At 41.8% G+C, this 22,260-nt stretch overlaps 1 protein-coding gene and 1 long non-coding RNA gene across 8 annotated transcripts in view; both read left to right on the top strand.

Moving 5' to 3' along the window:
• The window catches only part of LOC140524855 (golgin subfamily A member 3-like), a 71,290-nt gene that overhangs the window by 21,163 nt on the left and 27,867 nt on the right, over positions 1-22,260 (top strand). For 2 of the 7 annotated variants that reach the window (XM_072639704.1, XM_072639698.1), the window contains exons 2-5: positions 8,097-8,295; positions 8,671-8,867; positions 11,815-11,933; positions 13,229-13,322. The exons of 1 other annotated variant lie outside the window; for it this stretch is intronic. In XM_072639704.1, the coding sequence (XP_072495805.1) occupies positions 11,911-11,933; positions 13,229-13,322 (117 nt within the window). In that variant the 5' untranslated portion in view covers positions 8,097-8,295; positions 8,671-8,867; positions 11,815-11,910. Of the gene's footprint in view, positions 1-8,096; positions 8,296-8,670; positions 8,868-11,814; positions 11,934-13,228; positions 13,323-14,134; positions 14,277-22,260 lie in introns of those variants that run through there. 4 more of the 7 variants (XM_072639699.1, XM_072639700.1, XM_072639701.1 and 1 more) reach the window with 4 other exon arrangements.
• LOC140524862 (uncharacterized) lies at positions 14,283-21,726 on the top strand. The gene is made up of 2 exons (XR_011973857.1): positions 14,283-17,692; positions 18,195-21,726. It is a non-coding gene; the product is annotated as an uncharacterized lncRNA (long non-coding RNA).

Raw genomic sequence — 22,260 nt, forward strand, 5'->3', positions numbered from 1 at the left:
AACAGATGGTGGAGGGGACACAAGCCCTTTCTTGGTGTCTACAGAAGGGCCAACAGAACGTCAGACAGTGTCCAGCCCCTTCCTAGAAGACACAAACATTCTGCAAGCACTCACAGGGAGGACATGCACTTTCTAAGCACGTGAGTAAGCCACTGCCCTGACACAATCTCCACTTCTTCTCTGCTCAGCCTAACTGAAGTACTCAGCTACCCAGGACTTTGCCTTCAACCTCTTTGGGAAGCCTGAGGAATTAGGCTAGGAATGTAGCTAAATGCCCCAACTCAGCGTCCATATGCTCCTTGATCATCCTTCTTTATATGAGAAGACATAGGTTCCTACAGAAACTGACATATGAAGAACCATTTAAACCATGTGCACAATCATTTAACAATGTGAATGGCAAGAACTACTATACAAATTGAGCTGAATGCTGTGAAATACTAATGACCTTCTTGTTCATTTAGAATAGATATTGAAATTTATTTCCCTCCCTTCATTGGAATGTTGAAGTGTATGAAATAATTATTAGTATGAAATATTAGTATTAAATTTAGTATGAAATAATGCATTTAATGTAAAAACTTTTTGATGTATCGGCTAGTTGTGCTATACGTTTTTGAATCTTTTATATTAAAGGAAGTCTCTAGGAGGGAGATGGATATATTTCAAGATAAATATTACCTAAAAAACAAAATGCAAACATCACTTTATCACTAATTAATGTAAAGTTAAAACAATTTAAAGGAGATGTTATATATCAATATATGAAATAATTTTAGAGAAAGACGTGAATATTTACGAAAATGTAATTTGTCCGGACCAACAGAAGAGAAAATAAAATACTTAGTCCCATCTTAATAAAGAAATTGAAAAAGCTTTTAATGAGGTCCCTAAGAGAAACTCCCAGAATCACCTGGATTCACAAGTGAATTCTATCAAACATTAATCTACCTAACTCGAAAGATGCTACCAAGGGTTGGTACTCTCCCAACTTGCCCAGTCATGGATCAAGCCCTTTAAAACAGAATTCCCCTCACTCTCTTTGGCAGTCCTACTGCACCTTCTTCCACACAACCAGGGCTTTTATTGAAACTCTACCTGTTGTGGTCGTCCTTTGTTTTTGAAAGACTTGGACTCCAAGGCCTCTGAAGGACAACAGAGAAATGATAACATGACTTGCACTAGACACTGTTTTGAATGAGGGAGGGCTGTGCAAAGTCACCAGCCTCACCTTTTCCTCCTAAGTCTTCTGGATCCTGTGACCAGACATTAATGATGATGACTGGAGATTGGCCAGGATGCAATGGGAGATTTTGGTCTTTTCTGCTAAGTCCTATTCAGGGACTCTCTCAGAGAGTGGTTATGCACATTTAATGAATAGGTCCCCTTAAGAAATAATCTAGGAATGGCCCCTTTAATGAGCAAAAGAAAAAAAAATGAGTAAATCTCACTGGAAGGAATCAGCAAAAGTGACTACTGATAATCACTCTTCTGTCAGAAAAGTTCAGAAAAATATTAAGTGGAGTTTGGGCAGGGACTTATTGGTGTGCCATGTATGAGGGCACTTGGTTTAAAGTTTGGAGAGAGAGAGAGACAGAGACAGACAGACAGAGACAGAGAGAAGGAAGGAAGGAAGGAAGGAAGGAAGGAAGGAAGGAAGGAAGGAAGGAAGGAAGGGAGAGAAAAAAAGAAAGTAAGACAGACAGAAAGAAAGAAAAAAGAAAGAGAAATGAAGAAAGAAAGGAAAGAAAGAAGGAAGAAAAAGAAAAAAGAAAGAATAAGAAAGAAAGAAGAGAGAAAGAAATATGCTCTGTTAACATCATGTTAACTAGTGACCCACTGGCCATCCAAATTTACCTTCCTTTGGAGAGGAGACGGAAGGAGTCAACAAAAGCTAGAAGATGAGCTGAGGTACCCAGCTAGTTGAACCCCCATTCAGACATCTAGATCTACTCACAGGTCTGTGTTTGTCCTTAGTTTTAGAAGACCATGTCGTCAGAGAAATGATGACATGACTTGCAGCTGACTTTGTTTTGAGTGAGGGAAGGCTGTACAGCCTCACCAACCTCACTTTCTCCTGCTGAACTTTCTGGGTCCAGTGACCAAATATGCATCAGGATGCCCAGCATGCAATGGGTGAGGCACTGGGAATACAGAAAGAGGCCAAAGACATTGCCAGCTCTGAAAGGAGCTCACATTCTAACACAGGAGACTCCATGCAAATAACTCTATACAAAGCAAGCTATGTACAGGATACATAAGGAATGAAAAGAGAAGAAGAGCCCTGGTTGAGAGATCTGGCCGGCGAACCATCTCTGAGTCCCCATTTCCAAAGGTGAGCTTCTCCTCCTCCAGCACCTTTGTCTAATGATAGTGGTGTTCCTGATGAGGATACTGCTGTTGCAGAACCCCTTGGTTCCCCTGATGGGTTCAATAAGTTGGACTCAAGTGGGGTGTATAGAGATCATCATCATGCCTTAGGAGGGTTAGGACATGGGAAAATCTGATCAGATCTGACCTGTCTTAGATGGTCCTAGAGAATTCAACTGGGGGCTCAGTTGACTGAGGGATCCCTGGGGTGGGAAAGGAGGCTCCTGTGTGACCAGGCCCCTGGGGTTAGTAGTTATGGTGGACTGGGAACACTGGGGTGGGTTCAGTGGAATCCATTGAACTGGGTTGGGCAGAACTGTCTGTAACCCATTCATGGGGTAGGATTGATTAGGTCAGTAATTGTGTCCCATCTCACCAGGACTGAGGGGATGGGGCTTGAGGGCTTGTAGGCACTGGCATTCCAGTGCCTAGGTTGAGCCTGTGTCTTGGGGAACTTGGAACGTTCGCTGCTTACCTGTTCCTCACTGGGAGCCCTCACTTGTCTTCACGATCCATCGACGAGGCAGAATGGAGGCTCTTGAAGGACGCTGGTGACCCTGAAGCTGCAAAGGGGGCCGGAGACTGAGTGGAAGTGTAAGCTTCAGTGGGAGGCAGTGTGCTTCCGGGTGACGATGTGGTGGGAGAAGGGAAATTTGGGGGCGTTACGGTGGGAGGCGAGGTGGGGGGAGGGCTAATTTGTGGGACAAGGGGTCAGGAAAGTGGCCAGCACTGGTCTGGGAGCTGCTGGGTGCTTTGTCTGTCGTTCTGCTGGTCTGCTGTCTCGTTCACTTCCGGGAACAGTGGACTAGGGCATTGTGCCATGGCATTGGTGGACACAGTAGCTACCTCGCCTAGCCCAGTGCCCTCCATCCTTGGCACTCAGGGGACACAGATAAGGTGAGACCATGGAGGCCCCAGTGATCTGCCTTCCTTCTGCCCCAGCCTAGCATCCTTAGTACAATAGCGTGCCTACAGCTGAGTGCTCAGAATCACAAGAATACTCCTGCTTTTCTTGTCTCCTTGCCTCAGGGGTCACGTCAGAGGCCCTTGCCTTCATCCCTGAGATCCACTTCAGCCCAGGGCTGCCAGCTACTCTTCAGATGGCCCAGAAGCAGCGAGGCAGCCTCCCATGTGGGATGGTCTGTCGCCCCCTTTCAGCCTGGCAGGACCCCCTGAGCTCTCTGAGCCACCATTTCCTAATACGTCAGTGAAAAATATGTTCAAAAACTTTCACAGCATCTAAGTGCCAGGAATATGGGGAGGAAAGCAGGAGGTGAGCTCCAGAAAGTGCTGTGGAAATCTTAAGGCAGGATGTAAATGCTGTTAGAAACTTTTCATTGTAAAAGCAACAATAGCCAGGTTGAAATCCTGCACTGGGCTCTTCCTTGCTATATGACCTTGGGCAAGTCATTGTGTTGAGGTTTGGGGGTGCTTGGAACTTGAAAGAGCAACCCCTGTCCTTCCCGGAGAAATTGAACCAAACCTTCTTTGTCAGTCAAAGACAAAGATGATTATAGGTCTCCCATTTGCAGTAGACTTCTTGGGAATCTGTGTCTTTGTGACTTACACGTGGGGCAGTTAGAACCTGAGCCCTGCGGATAAGGCCCAGATGCAATTCGGGCACTATCTGTGTGATTAAGGAAATTTATGGTTCAGATTCGCACCTACAATAAGACCCATTTGAGAAGAAGAAGCTGGATAATTTATTGATTTACAGAAAAGGCAAATGCATGAACAGTTTAGAGCTATAGCAGAAATAATTAATATAGCCTAATACCAATATAATTATAGCAATATTAACATAGATATAAGAGGAAATAGAAAAACATCACCAATTCAGGAAAGTACCGACACCTGAATTTTCTCACCTGGGGAGTCCCGGGATACAGCTTTCAGGGTCTGAATTGGGAGCAAGTAGTCCCAGGCAGAGCGTCCTCTCCGTGGGTGAGATTCCAAGAACTTACACTAAGCAAGGAGATTTTATAGGGACCTAGACAAAGACGGCTTTTTGCCAACGGCTCCGCACACTGTTCCAAGCTGGTCGGGAACATGGCCATGGGAATACAGATGTTTGTCCATCAGGGAGATATCATACAGGGGTCACAAGATATAAGTTAATTAGTCATATACTGGGAAGATTAGCCAAATCTTCCAAGTATTATCTATGTGTTCCAGGAGTGGCTAGTTCCCAAAACATTAATACATGGCTGACTCACCTATGTTATATTCCTTGAGAGGTCACCAAAAGGACAGAGTGAACTTACTTTATTCAAGGGATATGAAATATTCCTTCACTATCATGGACACAAGTTGGATCTTATGTTCAGAAAGACTGTGATAGGGATCTAGGCATGGTCAAGTAGTTTCAGGTGAGTGGAGGAGGGGTTTAGGGGAGCTCTTGAAGGGAGTGACCAGTAATTTCGGTGAGTAGCGTCAAGACAGCAGAAACCAAGAGAAAAGCATGTTGATAGCATGAAGAATGGGAAGTAGCTGAAGGTTCCCTGGAAATAAGACAATGGAGGGAGAGGCTAGGTAAGGGTAGCTGAAATTTGGGCCCAGGGATAATGAAAGACTTCTGACTTCAGCCAAACACCTGTTTCTGAGGCAGGAACATGAGAAATAACTTATTCCCACTCTGGAGGGGTGAAGATAGCACCCTCCAGAAACAAAAGTAAGCCTTAAAAACCTTTACCTGACTATAAAGATCCTCCCCTATCTCCCCATTGACTGGGGAGTGCAGGATGTACAATTTCCAGTACCATGTTCCCCCTTCTGCCACAAGTTATGTATGACCATGAAAATGGACATTTACCTTTCCTAGAGGAGGAGAAGTCAATATTTGTAAGCTTCATACTCATGAGAATTCCAAGCTATACTTCATGTTTATTCTACTTAGCTGCCTTCCAACGTCAAAACAAGTTCCAAACCAGTTGGACCCATGCTTTGCCTGTAATCTTCTCTATGAAACATAACTCCTTCCTTATGTCTCCCATTCTACTGGTGGCTCTTCTGAACTTAGGGAAACAAATATCATCGTGATATATCTCAAATTTCCCTCTTCCTCTGCTAGAAAATAATCTAGTACTAATTGTTGTTGATAGTATCTTCTACAATCACTTTATTTTCCTGCATTTCTTTGCAAGTCAAAACACTCTCTGGCCTGGATCACTTTGGTTTCATTCCGTATAGTACATAAGGTCTGTGGAAAGAAAAATTGTACTCATTCCTCCCAATCCATCCTCTTTTATTTATTCAAATCTTGTTTCCACATCTATCTCCATTCTGATGAATGCTCCCTCACTCTACTATACACATTCTTCCTTTCATCCATCTCCCCTTTAAGTAAGTATAGATTATTTTGAACAAATATACAAATGAGGAAAGGGAAGAGGTTGATCAACCCATACACAAATCAAAGGGAGCAGTCGCTTTGGTAAGGACAGATACAGAGACCCAACAGAAAAAGATAAACAATAAATTGCACATTTAGAAGTCTCATCTCATACAGCAGTCTAGGGGGTGGGGGAGACATCATCAGATCTGCATGTTCATCCAAGTCATCTTCAACTGAGGAACTTCTTGGCTGTCTTTATGTAGAAATCCTCTATCTTCGGTCAATTCTGCTACAAACGTCATCTTGACACAATTGTAATTTTCATTCACCATTTATACCCTCATTTTTCTTAAAGAAGTGTACGCTATTTCTCCTGTTTGGTGACCCCAATACAGCTAAATGAACATTTCTGAAGGATGCTTTTCTTGTTCTTCCATCAAAAATTTTTTTTCTTCAAAATCAGTTTCCTCTTTTGTGGCACTGCAGTGCCAAATGTCAAAGTACCAAATCTTGTATGATTTTCAAAATCTCTCCACCAGATAAGGGTTTCCCTGAGAACTTTCCAAATATAACAAATTATGAACTTTCTCTTCCCCAGCACTCAGGCTTTATAGATAGACTGTGTCCATCTCCCCATCACCACCTAGTCCAGTGTTTTCTGTAACACCAAAAGATCTCTTCACCTTTTTATAACCAAGGTTCCAGGAGCCTGTATCGCATTTATCCCTCCTTGAACACGATATGCTTCTGATTCCTGCCTCCACCTCTCTCTCTCCTTCTTCTCCTATCCCTTTCCCCTCCTATTTTCCAATAGTGTGAAATGGATTTCTATACCTAACTGAGTTATTCCTTGTTATGCTATTCCTTGCCTGAGCCAGTTCAGAGGAGAATAAGGTTCAAGGTGAAGGTTTAAAATAAAGGTTTTGCCACCTCCCCAATCTTCCTTTTGACTGTAAAACCTCGTTCTTGAATCTCTGTTGTGAGGCAATTTACTTCATTGTGCCTTTCCCTTTCCCTTTCTCCCAGTGCATTCCTTTACCTAACTACTTAATTTTAATTCCTTTAGACGTCATTGGTTGATTTGTGGGACCTTTTCTCCCTGAACCAAAGAGCCCTTTGTCAATAGCAGTATTCTGCCAATGTTGATAGATGGCTGCAGTGCAGAGAGCACAACAGACTCCATAGCCTGAAAACATATAGGGCAATAGTGTAGAAAAGTGGAAAGCAGCTGCCCTACAGATCAGCACCAAAGAAGTATGACTGGAAGCTGGCTTGTTCACGTAGTGCAGGTGGCATGCGCACAATCCTTTGGGTCCACCTGTGTCCTCATGGTGTCAGGAGAAAGAGAAGAAATCCCTTTACATGTGGGTGTCAGCTTCTGGTAGGCCTGTGTGTGGACAGAACATTTATTACGCCAAGTCCAGGACTCTATACATTGCAACCAAGCTGCCCCAGGAATACCTAAGTTCACATCCTACCTCAGACACTTCCTGGTTGTGTGCCCTTGAGGAAGTCACTTCATTGCTATATTCCCCAGAAAATTCTGTAATACACATTCCCAGTGAGCTGGACCTAGCTCACATACATGCAATTCTCTACACTAACAAGACCACAGATCTAGTGTGAGATAACCAAACAATTTTGTATGAGATGTGTACTCATATGACATGATAGTAAGCACTCAAGCATTTCTCTGTTTTTGGTTTGTGTATTAAACTTGGTTTTCCTGAAAATTAGGTTAAAAGAGGCAAAGTGCCTTGGTAGCATTTAATTTCCATTGTTCCTTCCCTTCAGGCTGGCCAAAGCTAGCGAACATGCATGTATGAGGACCAGGAATGTGAATTCTGATTTTATGCTCTAAAGAATGAGAAGGCTTTAACACATGCTAAAATAATCCTGATGCAGGACTCCAATTTGTGATTTCCATAAATGTTAAACCATAATATGCAAAAGAATTTTCTTAATTGAGTGGGTGGTAAATACAGTAAGACAAGAGAGTTGACAAGCAATTAATTGGAATATGACCTAGGATATCCATGTTTTCTTTACCATGAACATGACATAACATATATCCAAGGAATATGTATTTAAGATAGTGCCTTTTGGTGAGGAGCCTTGTCCTTGGTAGTCATTAATAGAAGAATGCCCTGGTCTTCTTCATCTTGCCTTATTGACACAGTAAGAGGCATTGTGGGAGTTTACTCAGAGAGCAGAGAAGAGATATCTGTGAGGCCAAGTGGCTACCCCTAGTTGATTAGTTCAGGCTCTGCCCCTTATTGAGGTTCACATGATATTAAATGATTATCAATCAAATGGCAGCCCAAAAAAGGGCAAGTGAACACTAGAGTTTTTGTGTTGGATGAAGGTGGCTTATGGAGTTGATTTCCCACAGGGAAAGGTGACTATGCCTCAGCGAAAGCTGTAGTTGGATGCCCAGTAGCAGAAGCCCCTGGAACTCATGAAACAGCTCATCCTGGTCCAGGAAACTGCATATCCGGGAGCAGACCCTCAGCGAGCTGCAGACTGACCATGAGGAGCTGCAGGCCAGGCTGGAAAAGTACCAGGAGAAATTCATCAATCTGGAAGATGAGGTGCTTCTCTCTGTTTTTTCGTGGGGGAGAAGTTAAGGGATGCTTCAGGGATGGAGTGTGGGGAATGGCAGGAAAGATGGGCTGGTGACTGTGGGGACTGCAGTAATATATTGGTCAGTAATTGGGTTTTGTGAAGCTGGTTTCATGGGACCTTGTGCACTCATCTCATGCTTTAGCACTGCTGACTATTGTCTGGTATTGTGTTGAGCAGAACTCTACTGATACAACTTCTGTACATCTGTAACGTGTTCTATTGGTGTGGTCTATTTCCTTGAACACTATTCTGAGTGATAAATGTCCATGAAAATATTTTACTCACTAAAGTCCCAAACCAGCTCAGGTCACAGTGAGCCTTTGAATTGTGATTTTTCCCAGCTCCAAGAACCAAGAGGCTTCAGAAAGCAAATACAGCGCCTGTAGAATGTATTTCAGAAGTTGTCTCTGGAGTTACATCAAGGGCAAGATAAGGTGAACATTTTGGGAGAGGCCAATGCAGCCCTTCAGGAAACCACAATATCTTGGTAATGGAATCAATCAAGAGGGTAGCACATTTAGCACAGCTGAACGTGCAGGTATGTGAAGCCTTATGCTAGTGGGTTGCTTCTCCTGGATCTTCAAATCAATACACATCTTTCTTTAGGAAGAGTTAGAAAGGGAAGACTTTGACAGTGAGGCATAAGTAAAATGACTATTTCTTCCCATCTCTCCTTGTGCAAACAGAATTTCCACAGTGAAAATGTGAACATTTTTCCTGGTAATTTTACTCAAAAAGGTTTTCTTAAGGTACAGCTTTATTGTCTAGGAGTACATCAACAAAAGGACTGACTCATGGGTTTGTTTCTATATTTCTTTTTTGGGGGGGGGGGTTACTTAGAACGGAAGAGGTTGCTATTGTCTCAACCATTGCTGAGGGTCATTCCTTAGCTCCTTGGTTTGAAAGTTTCTTCTGGGAACAATAGTACCGCACTTTTTTAAAAAAAAACCGCTTATTTATTTATTTTTAGTTGTCAACATTCATTTCCACAATATTTTGAGTTCGAAATTTTCTCCCCATCTCTCAGCTCCTCCCACCCCATAATGCTTTGCATTCTGATTACCCCTTCCCTCAATATGCCCTCACTTCTATTATACCCCCTCCCTTCCCTTACCCTCATCTTCTGTCTTTTCTGGTAGGGCAAGATAGATTTCTATCTCCCATTAACTGTATTTCTTATTTCCCAGTTATATGCAAAACCAGTTCTCAACATTCGTTCCTAAAACTTTGAATCCCAACTACTTTCTCTTCCTCCCTCCCCACCCATCCACACTGAGGAGGAAAACAATTCAATATAGGCTATATGTGTAGCTTTGCAAAAGACTTCCACAATAGTCGTGCTGTGTAAGACTAACTGTATTTCCTTCCATCTATCCTGCCCCCGTTTATTCTATTCTCTCTTCTGACCTTGTCCTTATCCAAAAGTGTTTTCTTCTAATTATTCCCTCCTCCCATTTGCCCTACTTTTTATCATCCCCCCACATACCCCCGTCCTCTCATTTACCCTCCTTTCTATCATCGCCCCACACCCCACTTCTCGCCTACTTTCCTGTAGTGGAAGATAGATTTTCATACCAAATTGAGTGAGCATATTATTCCTTCCTTAAGCTTAATGTAAAGAGAGTAAGCTTCCCTTTTCCCTCTCTCTTCCTCCCTTTTCTCATCCATTGAAAAAACTTTTTTTGCATCTTTGATGAGATAATTTTCCCCATTTTATTTCTCTCTTTATCCTCCCAATATATTCCTCTCTCAGCTGTTTTATTTTTTAGATATCATCCCTTCTTATGCAAGTCATCCTGTAATCTCTCACTCCATATATCTATCTATCTAAATATGTATATATGTCTCAGTGTGTGTGCGTGTGTGTTTGTCTCTGTATGTCTTCGTGTGTATGTCTGGTACAATCCGTTCAACTACACAAATACTGGCAAAAGTCTCAAGAGTTACAAATATTATTTTTGCATGTAGAAATGTAAACAGCTGAATTTTAGAAACTGCCTTGTGATATCTCTTTCCTATTTACCTTAGCTTGTTTCTCTTGATTCTTGTGCTTGAAAGTCAAATTTCCTCTTCATCTCTGATGTTTTCATCAAAAATGCTTGAAAATCCTCTATTTCGTTGAATAACCACTTTTTTCCACTGAAGTATTATCCTCAGTTTTGTTCATTAGGTGATCTTTGGTTTTAATCCTAGTTCCCTTGAATTCTGAAATATCATATTCCAAGGCCTTTGGTCCCTTAATGTTGAAGCTGTAATATCTTCTGTTATCTTGATTGTATTTCCAAAATATTCAAATTGTTTCTTTCTAGTTGCTTGCAATAGTCTCTCCTTGACTTGGGAACTCTGAAATTTGGCTACAGTATTCCTAGGAGTTTCTCTTTTCAGATCTCTTCCAGGAGGTGATTGGTGGTTTCTTTCAATTTTTATTTCACCCTTTGGTTCCAGAATATCAGGGTAGTTTTCCTTGATAATTCCATGAAAGATGATGTCTAGGCTCCTTTTTTGTTCATAGCTTTCAGGTATTCCCACAAATTTTAAATTATCTCTCCTGGATCTATTGTCCAGGTCAGTTGTTTTTCCAGTGAGATATTTCACAGTTATCTACAATTTTTTCATTCTTTTCTTTTGTTTTGTACTTTCTTGGTTTCCCATAAAATCATTCCTTTTAATGTTTGCTCCATTCTAATTATTATACAACTATTTTCTTCAGTGAGCTTTTGAACCTCCTTTTCCATTAGGCTAATTCTGCTTTTTAAAGCACTCCACATTCCTTTCTCCTTGGTGAAGGAGCTCTCTCACTGACCTTTGAAACTGTCATTGGTGTTTGTGGATTGAGCTATCTGGGAAATACTGCTGCTGGTGGTTCCCTGAAGGCTATTCTGGATCCTGTCCCTGCCTCGCCATGCTGTCCATGCAGGGCTGTGTGCCAGTCTGAACCTGGTACGATAGACCTTTCCTGGTGGCTTTCCAGACTGTCTTGGGCTGCAACTCTGTTGTTTTTTAGTTTCTTCAGCTTTAGAATTTGTTTACTCATTTTTACAGGTATTTTATGGAGTATTTGGGGGAGCTTCCACAGGTCCTTCTTTCTCCTCAGCCATTTTGACTTCACACCCATCTTCCATACTGCACTTCTCAGGGACTTGGCCAGGGAATCCACTACAGACCACTCCTGCTTGAGAAAGCTAAAAAGTAGTACTAAAGTCTCTCCATCCACCAGGCTATGTCATCCATTTTTACCTAGTTTCTCTGGGAAAGCATCTTAGTCTCTGCACAGAAACTCAGAATGCTGTGGCTTGCTTTTAAGTGGCACATTGAAATGTCCAGGGTCTAGGTAGCCAGTGCCTAGGAGAGCATACAGTCCCCACCCTAAGGTCTCCTGCCATGGCAGTGCTGTCATCCAACAGAGTTCTTGTTTTTACACTGATTGTGATTTCCCAGACACTTGACAGGACAATGTGCCGCACCACTTCCTTCCTGTGGTCTAGGTCCACTGCAGGTTTGCCGAAAAAAAGAAGAGGAAGACCTGAAAATCAGCCTGTTTATTCAGGGCTTGCAGAGGACACTGAAGACTGAGAAAGCCAATGTTCAAAGCCTCAAGGAGCAGGTATGTGGGTGCTCAGATGGATGTGGGTGAATGTGACTGCTTCTGCTGCCTCTGAATCTCAGACCAGCCCTCACCAGAGGCCATGTAGGCTTGACCATTGCCAGATCTAGAAATACATATTACAGAGATGGTAGTGCCAAAGCCTTTCTAAGCCTTTCAAGGAGTACTGTTGAAAGGTCCTTCAGTCTACACCAGAAGTAAAAAGCTCTACTTATTTGCCTGTTCATTGCACAAAAAATGAAATTTAATAGGCTTCTTAGCCTGACTCTTACCTTCCCCTGCCACAGGCAACAGCACCCAATGTCAAAGCCATATACAACCTCTATCATTTCAAAGCTACCACCTCGGGAGTGAGTGAATTTAAGAAGGAGCTGCAGGCCAAGGAGCAGCTGGCTATGAAGCTCCAAGCAGACACACACAGGCTGCTGTGAGGATTGCCCCACTGAGAATTATCTGGAGTCTGACACCAGAGTTCAAATCTGTCTTTAGGAACTTAGAGCACTAAGCCTTAAACCTCTGTCTGCCTCGGCTTTCTCAACTCTTAAGATGGGGATGTTGATAGCACTTACTCCAATGGGATTGTTGTGGTTATCATATGAGATGATCATTGTAAAGTGCCCTGCACAGTTCCTGGTACATGGTAGGCACTGAACAAATGTAGCCATTCATGGTATTATTATTAACACATCTCTGTATCTCCTGAGGTCCAGATGCCAGAGACACAGGCACAATGTCTTTTCATGTCTGGGTCATTACCAATGCAGACTTTCCAGGTTTGACCATGCTTGCCCTTGGACTTGATCTCTATCCAGCACTGGGAGGATGGGTATGATCAGGAGGAGAAGCTCAGTTTCAGTTTGGCTCCCTTTATGGGACAACTCCAAAAAGCAAATTTTAGCTGATTTAAGGGATAGACAGTGTTCATGCCAGCATAAAAATGCCGTGGTGGCAATACTTGAAGGTAACTAGAAAGGGCGTAGTAAATCACCCTTAAAACAGATCTGGTGTCTGTGAGCAGAGCAGACAGGACCAAGTGAAGATCATCAGGCAGGCTCATCAAAAACATGTAGTCATCAGACATCTGTGCTTACCTGTTTCTTGGAATCTGTGTGCTCATAAATCCCCAGTGCTCTGACATTATTGTATGTCTTCTATACATGACTTACACAATGATGCAGAATATACTGATAGGTGCTGTCGTTTCTAGACTGGATATAGACTTTTATAGCCAAAAGAAGTTGTAGATCAGCAGAGAAATAATATTTTTTGCTTGGTATTCTTGTGTCCATCCCTAGGATGCAGGAGGGAAAACACCGACAGGAAGTGTCCCAGTTGAAGCTGGAGTTGGCAGAAACACAGGCTGAGCTGCAGCAAGACAAGATGAACAAGGTAATGCCCCCTGACCTGAGCTCCATCATGGGACAGAAGACCCTCTCCAGAACAGGCCTTGTGGTTAGGCTGCATAGCCTTGACCAGCAGAATCATGTTCCCTCTGTAGCTGACAGTTTGTAGTTAGTTAATCACCCTAGAGGAAGAGGCTTTGTGATGGAAAGATCTTTAGGGCCCCAACAGGTGGCAGCTTCTGGACTTTATCCTGCTCAGGAGAAGTGGTGTGAGTGTAACCCAACCCAGAAAGCTGCTCCTGAATATCTTTGGTCAGAGGCCGAAGGTCCCAGTCTCCATTTGCTTTGGGCTTTAGCACACCCAAGGCTTACTCTGTATGGGCTCTTCCTGCTATATCTTTAGAGGACTTTCATAAATATGAGAAGTGCTGTACTTCATCCCTCTGAAATAAATGTACCAGTAACATAAAGGTGAAACCTGATGATCCACTGGATAAAAAAGAGTTGCTTATGATGCGAAAGGTCCTTCATGGAAAACTCTACTACTTCATATGTAAGAGGGGTTATATTGTTGATCATGAGCTTGACAAATCAATATAATTCCCAGTAGTTCCCACACGTCAAGTGCTTTACAAACATGAAAATCCAATGTAATTCTTAGCTACGACTTGGGGGGCATCAAACACGGGCATTTCACTTGCTGATTTTGGAGTCCCTCCTGTCAGTAACTGGGAAACATTATGCACATTTAGAAAGCTTGGGTTTCCACAGGTGTGCCATTATTTTCCCTGTCTCTCTCTGTCTGTCTGTCTCTAAAAGTTAGGCACTACTAACATGAATAACACCTTTGTTTTTCAGAGTAAGGAACTGAAGGGAGAGAAAAATGACTCCTGTGACTCCTCCCTGTCCCTGCCTCCCTTCGAGAGGGGCTGCTCAATCCTGAACCCGCTGTCAACAAAGATAAACTCTACAGCCTGCACATCTCTCTCCAGCAACTGACGTAGGACCTATTTGTTTATCATTCATTATAAAAAAGGAAATATGTTTGGAACATGCTTTCATGTCACTTATGCTAAATGCCCAACAAGTGGGTCTGCCAGGCTAAAAACCTCTTCATTCCCTTGTGTCCATGCCATGTTGCTACCTCTCACAAGATGAAAAAAGTTTCTGACTTGAATAGAATCACCTATGGACTCCCTCTGACAACTCACACCTGAACAAAATTCCTCTTGACCAAATCCCCAACACAGGGTGAGCCTCTAGCCCAGGGCTTCCCAACCTGTATCCCATGGGCCCTGTGCTGCCCACCAGAGCATTTCAGGCTTGGTCACTGGAAAATGTAGAGGAAAACATCCTTTGTATGAAAAGGAAGTCCTGGGGCCCACTGCTTCTAGCCCCAGGGCCCGAGGGCCACAGTTTGCACAGGCGTGCTCCAACTCCTACCAGGAGGCCTCCCCTTGTGTGGCAGCCCTGGCCAGAGTGGGATATCTCTAAGTGATTTTGGTTTTTCCACTCATCCGTGCTTTATTGATACATACTGTATGTGCACCCAGGATTGAAAACAGGAGATACAACTTAGGAGAGTCTTACAAACGAATCTAGTATACACACACATTTAATAGATAAAGACAGGTATATTTATGTTTTAGAGGGATTCAAAGGAAGGGAGAATGAATTGGACCATTCTCAGAGGAGTTTGGGGTTCTCCTCTGCAGAGACTGCAGACAATGGCTTCCAAGGCAAGGGGAATAGCATGAAGGAAAGCAAGACTAAACAGAACTAAGACACCAGAGAAGACCAGCTGACCTCTACTACCAGGAGAGAGGCTTCTTTAATCAGTAGACAGACATAGAGACAACTGGGTCACCCTCTTCCTCACCTGTTAACCTTCTCACTGAGACTGCTTTCTTCCTCTACAGTTCAGGACTATTTGAATCTATGTGAAATGCCAGATGGAGTCAAGAAGAGTTGGACAAGACAGAACGTCACAACCCTACATCGTTGATCAATATTCCTTGTTTTGACCAGTTTGGAGGATGCCTTTAATTTCTTTTAATTGGCATATCTTTGATTGTGAGGGAGGATGAACAGAAGAAAAGGCACACTTTTAAATTTTAACTTAAATTTTTAAATTTAAACTTCTTAGAAGATTTTATCTCATTGTGGAAATAGAGGAAGATTAAACAGGGTTTGGTACTAGGGCTCCAGCTGTATGATCTACCTGAGAGCCAAGAGGCAGCCCCTCCTACTGCACTTTTGTTTTCTTGACTAAGCAGAATCCATTTTATACTGAAATAGTTGTTCAACAAGAAGATGCCTGAGTTAACAAAGGTACCTGACTGCCTTTGGCAACTTCAGGGCACCAGGCACAGTTGAGCTCTTAAGGTACTGGGAAAAACAAGGCAGATGTCACTGGTGAGGCGACAAACTAGGATTTGGGGAAAATCATGGAGCACGGGAGAGGACCAAAGGAGGGCAAATGTCCCGATCTTCTACAAAGGAAAGAGAACGAAGTCTGCACATGGAGAATAAGGAGGGTCACCTCTGTTGCTGAGAAATTATAGATCATGCTATTCAGAGGGTGGCTAGAAAATGGCTAGAAAAGCAGGAAGTGTCAGCGGCTGGTGTTAGCTTTCCCAAAGTCACACCCAGTTCATTTCATCTCCCTTCTTCTCAGAGTCATTAGACTGCTCAGGAAGGGGAATGCTGGAGTTATCCTTTATCTAGATTGTAGCCAGTCATTTGGGCAAGTTTCCCATGCAGTCCTTTCCAAAGCGAGTGAAGAAAATGGCTAGAAGGTAATACGTTCAGATGGATTTACAAGAAGATGAAAGACCAGACTCAAGTCGTAGTCATACCTCAGTGACTTAGGCATAGATGGCATGCTTTTCCAAAACAGTTAACGGCTATAACAGTCAGGATGCCAAAAGATCTCACATGGTAAAATTATTAGGTCAAATCTAGTAAGATGAAATTATTTTTGGTCTCTTTAATTAAGAATTTGACAAACATCAACCAAAATGACTACATCTATCAAAGTTAGAAAAAAGAGAGAAAAGAGAATTGTGTATGAAACCATGAATCCCTTTTATACTTAGTTTGGGTAATTTTAAAGTGTATTTATTTTATGTGGCTTACATATGTCTGTGTCCCCTTTCTGAACTTGATTCTCTTCTTTGCTGGATGTTTTTAAATGTGTTTTGTACCTCATTTTTGTTTTATTTTTGGCATCAGTATCTTCTTGTTACACTTGCCCCCCAAGTATTTAATCCTTCCTTCTAATCCTCCCTGAAGCAAACGTAATCCGCCCCCATTCTCACAGACTAAGATAATAGGAGGGAGGGGGAATCACACATCTGTTATCGCTAAAAATAGTATGATTCTGCAATTATAATCTGTACCAAGAGGATGGAGGCCTGCTTCATTACTAGTCTTCTGAGTCACTGATTCATCATTGCATTGGCCAGAGTCTTAAGTCTTTTGGAGGAATTTCTCTTTACAACATTGCTGTCAGTGTATGTAATAGTGCTTCAATCTGTCAGCTCATATGTCATCCTAGATTGCACTTTATCCCTTTTATAACTCTATACTGTGAAGCAATGTTCTCTTCCATTGATATGCCATGTTTTCAGTCATTCTGTAATGGATGAACATGCCCTCAGTCTTCAGTTCTTTGCTGTAGCAACAAATGCTACCATAAACATTTTGCATGTATTAATCCTTTCCTTCTTCTTTGGTCTCTTTGGAGTATAAAATTATTAACTAGAATAAAATAATTAAGGATCAAAAAATCTACTTCACTAATAAATTACAGGGACAGGTATTATTAGGCAGTGATTGTCCTGAAAGAATCTGGCCTTTTAGGGCACTCCAAGCTCCAGGTGAGTCAGTAGTGTAATATGGCGGACAAGAGAGCTAGAGTGATCTTTGCTGAAATAAGAAATGAACATACCCAGACCTAGGAAGGCAATCATCTCTCTGTACCTTATCCCAGTAAATGCATATCCAAAAGGCAATATGAAGCTCATTGGTAAAGTAGAAAGTGTCGTCATAATGATTGGTGGTCTTCAGGCCCTGCCAGCTTATTTAGGGAGGAGCAGGCCATGAGTAGCTGGATAAAGAGGATATCTGCAGGAATTGTGGCAGTGTTCAAGTATTTGATAGGCAGTCACATGCAAGAGAGCAGAGTCCCATGCAGCAGAATGCCAAACAGTAGAATTAGCAGTGTCACCAAAATTCCAGCTGGCACAAAGGGGAATGGGCTTTCTCAAGACGTTGTCAGTTCTCTATCCCAGCAGATCCTTAGGGAGAAGCTAGCTGAGAGGCCCTAAGTTTATTCACTTTAGGGGGTGTTTTTGTCAAAGTTTGAGGTGGCAAGTGTGGATGCCTAGGTCTTCACAAGTCATCATTTCTGATGTATGTGTTGTCTATTGTCTCCGGATAGAACCTTTGATCCCTTAGTGGATGCATGTTTCCTTTGAATATTTGTGAGATTTTGAAACATCACAAGTTGATGGATTACACTTAATGAAGCTACTTAGACTCTGCTGATTTTGTTTCTCGTGGTGATTGGTGAAGGGATAAGGGTGTTGTGGGTTTCTTATGTCTAATCCTATCATATGTTCCTCTTTTCAACAGATAAAAAGTTTTGAAGTATAATTTCATTTTCATCTAATTTTGGGTTTTCTTAAATGGTTAACTGTACGATCTTGTTCCAGTTGATGTTAAGATACAGTAGAAGGTTGAGAACCCAAGTCTATATTCAGCCACATCCAGTTGTTAACAAGGGCTTTCTTCTTGCTTTGGAAGCTAATATTTTAAATGTTGTTGTAGAAAATGATTATAGCTCTTTCTGCTGTTCCTGTGTTTTGTTTTACATAGTATTTATTCCTTTGACCTGTTTCCTTTGGTTAAAAAGCAACAAATAGATAGTCTTCAACACCAAATGGAAGAACACAAGACCAAAATACATGAATCGATGCCTTCATGGACTCATGGATGGAATGTTACTTAATGGACCTCTCCATTACCTGCCCATCTGCTGCTTCTAGGGAACTTGAAAATTCCAGCTTTGACTGAAAGGAACAGAACCACCCTTTCAACACCCAGTCAGTAATGAAACAATGACCTTGCATCTGAATAAGCTTTCTTTTCCTCCAGAGAAGAAAACATTTCTTTCGGACCTTTTACTTTATTTTTCAAGTACATACATCGTATATAGTTGGTTGTCTATAAATAGTAAAATTACAACGATTTCATTGTTGCAAAATCCCCTTTTACAATTTCAAAATTACTTGGAATGTCTTTCTTGTTCTTCTGACTCATTGCCATGTTGAAGTCTGCTGCTAGAAAATCTGGTATACGGAGTATTTAGGGAAGCTGACGTACTGGTAAGGCTTTTAGTAAAATGATTATTTTCTTTAGTATACCTTTCCAACAAAAAAATGCCTGTATGATAGGGTTTTATTTTGTTTCCATCACCTTTCTTTCTCAGCTGTTTGCAAAAGCACATTACTTCTCTTTCAGTGGGACCAGCCTTTCTCTCTCTGGCTGAAACACCAAACTTCCTAAATGGTAGTTGGGTCCCCTGTCCCAGCAGGTCCTGAAGGACTTTAGGTCCCACACAAGGAGAGGAAAAAGATGGGGTAGATCTCTGGTCATAGTTCCAAATTGCTTTCCAGAATGGTTAGATCACCTTAGAGTTCCACCAACAACGAATTAGTCTTCCAAATTACTCGCATCTAATCCAACATTGATCATTTTCCTGTTTTGTCATGTTAGGGAATCTTATAGGCATAGCTTGTGTTTATTTGCCTCATTTTGCGCAAAAGTGATTTAGAGCATTTTCCTTATGAATATACGTAGCTTTAATTTCTGTCTCTGAAAATTCACTCTTCATATCTTTGACCAGTATTCAGTTGGGGAATGAATTGTATTCTTGTTAATTTGGCTAAGTTCTCTATTTATTTTAAAAATGAGTTCCTGACCACAGACACTAGTTTTCAAAATTATTTCCAGTTTTCTATTTCCCTCCTAATCTTGGATGACTTACCTTTGTACAAAATCCTTGCAATTTAATGGAAACAAAATTATCCATCTTGCATTTCATAATGTTCTCTATCTCTTGTTTGGTCATAAAATCGTGCATTCTCCATAATCTGAGAGATAAACTATTTCTTACACCCCTAATTTGTTTATGCAATCAATCAGCCTTTATACCTAAATTGGAAAACCATTTGTACTTTATGTTGGTATATGGTGTCACATGTCCAAATTTTCCTTGTTATTTTCCAGTTTTTCTAGCAGCTTCTGTCAAACAGTGAGTTCTTATCACAGAAAATGGCATCTTTGGGTTTATCAAACAGGTGATTACTGTACTCATTGACTACTGTGTCTTGTGAAGTTAACCTACTCCACTGATCTGCTGTTTTATTTCATAGACAGGACCAAGTCGTTTTGATGATTGCTGCTTTGTAATGCGATTTAATATCTGTTGTAGTACGTCAGCTTGACTCATATTTCTTTTCCTTACATAGCTTGATATTCTGGATCTTTTATATTTCCAGATGAATTTTGATATTGTTGTCTAGGTCTTCAAAGTAATATCTGGTTGTTGATTGGGATGGCACTGAAAAAGTACATTAATTTAGGTTGAATTATCATTTTTAGTGCATTAGCTCAGGCTACCCTGGAGTAACTGATGTTTTCCCAGTGGTTTAGATCTCAGTATATTTGTGAGAAAAGTGTTCTCTGATTGTGTTCCCACAGCTCCTAGGTTTATTTTGGCAGGTAGGCTCCCAAATATTTCATAATGTATACAGTACCTTCAATTGGAATTCTCTTTCCATCTCATGCCATTGGGCTGTAACGTGCAATACAAATAATTTTGATTACATTAAATTGAAAAACTTTTGCATAGGCAAACCAAAAGCAACCAAAAGTAGGAGGGAAGCAGAAAAATGGGAAAAACATTTTTGTAACTGTTGTCTCCTATCCAAATTTCTAAAATTATGATTTCTAAAATATATGGAGAGCTGAGTCAAATGTCCAAGAATACAAGTCATTTCCCAGTTGACAATTGGTCAAAAGATATAACCAGGCAGATTTCAGAGGAAGAAAATAAAACTATCTGTATTTATAAGAAAAAGTGCTCTAAATCACTATTGTTTAGAGATACACAAATGAAAACAACTCTGGGGTACCACATCACTTGCGTCAGATTGACTACCTTGACAAAAAAGAAGATGATAAATATTGGAGAAGATTTGAAGAGCCGGAACACTAATTCAATGCTGGCAGAGCTGTGAGGTGATCCAACCATTCTGGAGAGCAATTTGGATCTATGACCAAAGGGCTACAAAAATGATCTTACTCTATGACCCAGCAGTATCTTTTCTAGGACTCTATCTTAAAGAGAACAAAAAATAGGGACAGGTCCCACACGTACCAAATTATTTATAGCAGCTCTCTTTGTGTTGACTCAGAACTGGAGATGGAGGGGACACACATCAGATTGGGAATGGATGAACAAGTTGTGGTGTATGAACATAATGGAATTCTATTGTGCTATAAGATATGATGAAGTGAGGTTTTCTGAGATGTCTCATGTCCGACACTGGTCCCCTTCAGACACAGCAAGAAGGACCCTTCCTGTTAATCTCCCCAGTCTCCCCAGCTAAAAGACTGGTGTATCCCTTCTACTCGTTCCACTTCTCCTCGATATATCCTGGGCCAATATTCTCTGGAGTTTTCAAGATCAACAAGGCATGGTGACAGCACTTACAATGTACTCTGCCATCTTGGATCCTGGAAGTTCAGGAAGGCAACTTTCAAATGTTCAGTCTGTGTGCTGATAGGCCCAGAAGTAGCTGCTGCTGCTGTAAAGGCAGCAGCCTCCTCAAATCCTTCAAACATTTACTTTCCAAGGCTTCACAGTCACCATTGCCCTCACCTTCTCCACAGCATGCAATGGCTTCTCATTGCCTGAGAGCTCATCTGTAAAGAGTGGTTAGTGTTGTGAGAGATGATCTCTGAAGATTTCTCAGGAGTGAAGCAGGCCTCCTCACAGAGTCAATTTTTTCTTGTCCTGTTGACTTGTAAAGAAATATCTCAATATATTATGTACTTTCCCAGACTTCCCCCACCCCACCATGTTATAGGCACATAGCTAGGAGAAATAACACCTCTCCCCCCCCCACCTCCCTCCTGTCCTTGTCTCCAGGCAAGTTTGTGCAACTGTCTTTGTTCTCTGTCGCTAGCGTAGATTGCTGTGAATTGTACCCTCAGGGCTTGCACCCATGAGCCCTGAGGAAGGGGGTTAGTGAGGAGAGGATTGTTGTTAGAAGCTATAATCTGCTGAGCTGAACACACCTCAGCTCTCTTAGGTTCCAGCACTCTGAGGGAACCCTTTCTTGAGAAAGTCAATAAACGAACTATTCTCTTTGCTAATATCTCTGACTCTCTCATTCATTGCCAAGCGTCTCTGTACCCTACACAGTACGTTGTCTTCCCCATTGGCCTGGAAAGTTTTGGAGCACAGGCTCTTTCTTTCCCTTCTTTGTATCCACATCACTCACCCCAGTGCCTGCCCTGACTCTGTTAGTAAATAGACATTTATTAAAATCCTCCCATGTGCTAGTCCCCTGCTAAGCTCTGGGGATGTGAAAACAAATGACAGACCCTGATTACAATGTAATGGAGACAAGAAGCAAAGAAACATGTACTAACAATCTCTATACAGGGTAAGTAGAACATAATCAACAGAGGGAAGAGACTGAGAAAGGCTTCCAGTAAAAGATGACATGTTGGCTGGGACATAAAAGGAAGTCAGGGAGGTTCGTAAGGTAGAGTGGTGGGGGGGAGGGAGGGCAGAGGTCCAAGTATGGGGGGCAGCCAGAAAAAATGCCTGGAATTGGGTAGTTGAGGGTCTGCGTGATGAAACATCCAGGAGACCAGCATCACTAGATACAAGAGTATGAGTTGAG

Source organism: Notamacropus eugenii, chromosome 2 (assembly GCF_028372415.1).
Source record: "Notamacropus eugenii isolate mMacEug1 chromosome 2, mMacEug1.pri_v2, whole genome shotgun sequence".
NCBI classification, from domain to species: Eukaryota; Metazoa; Chordata; class Mammalia; order Diprotodontia; family Macropodidae; genus Notamacropus; species Notamacropus eugenii.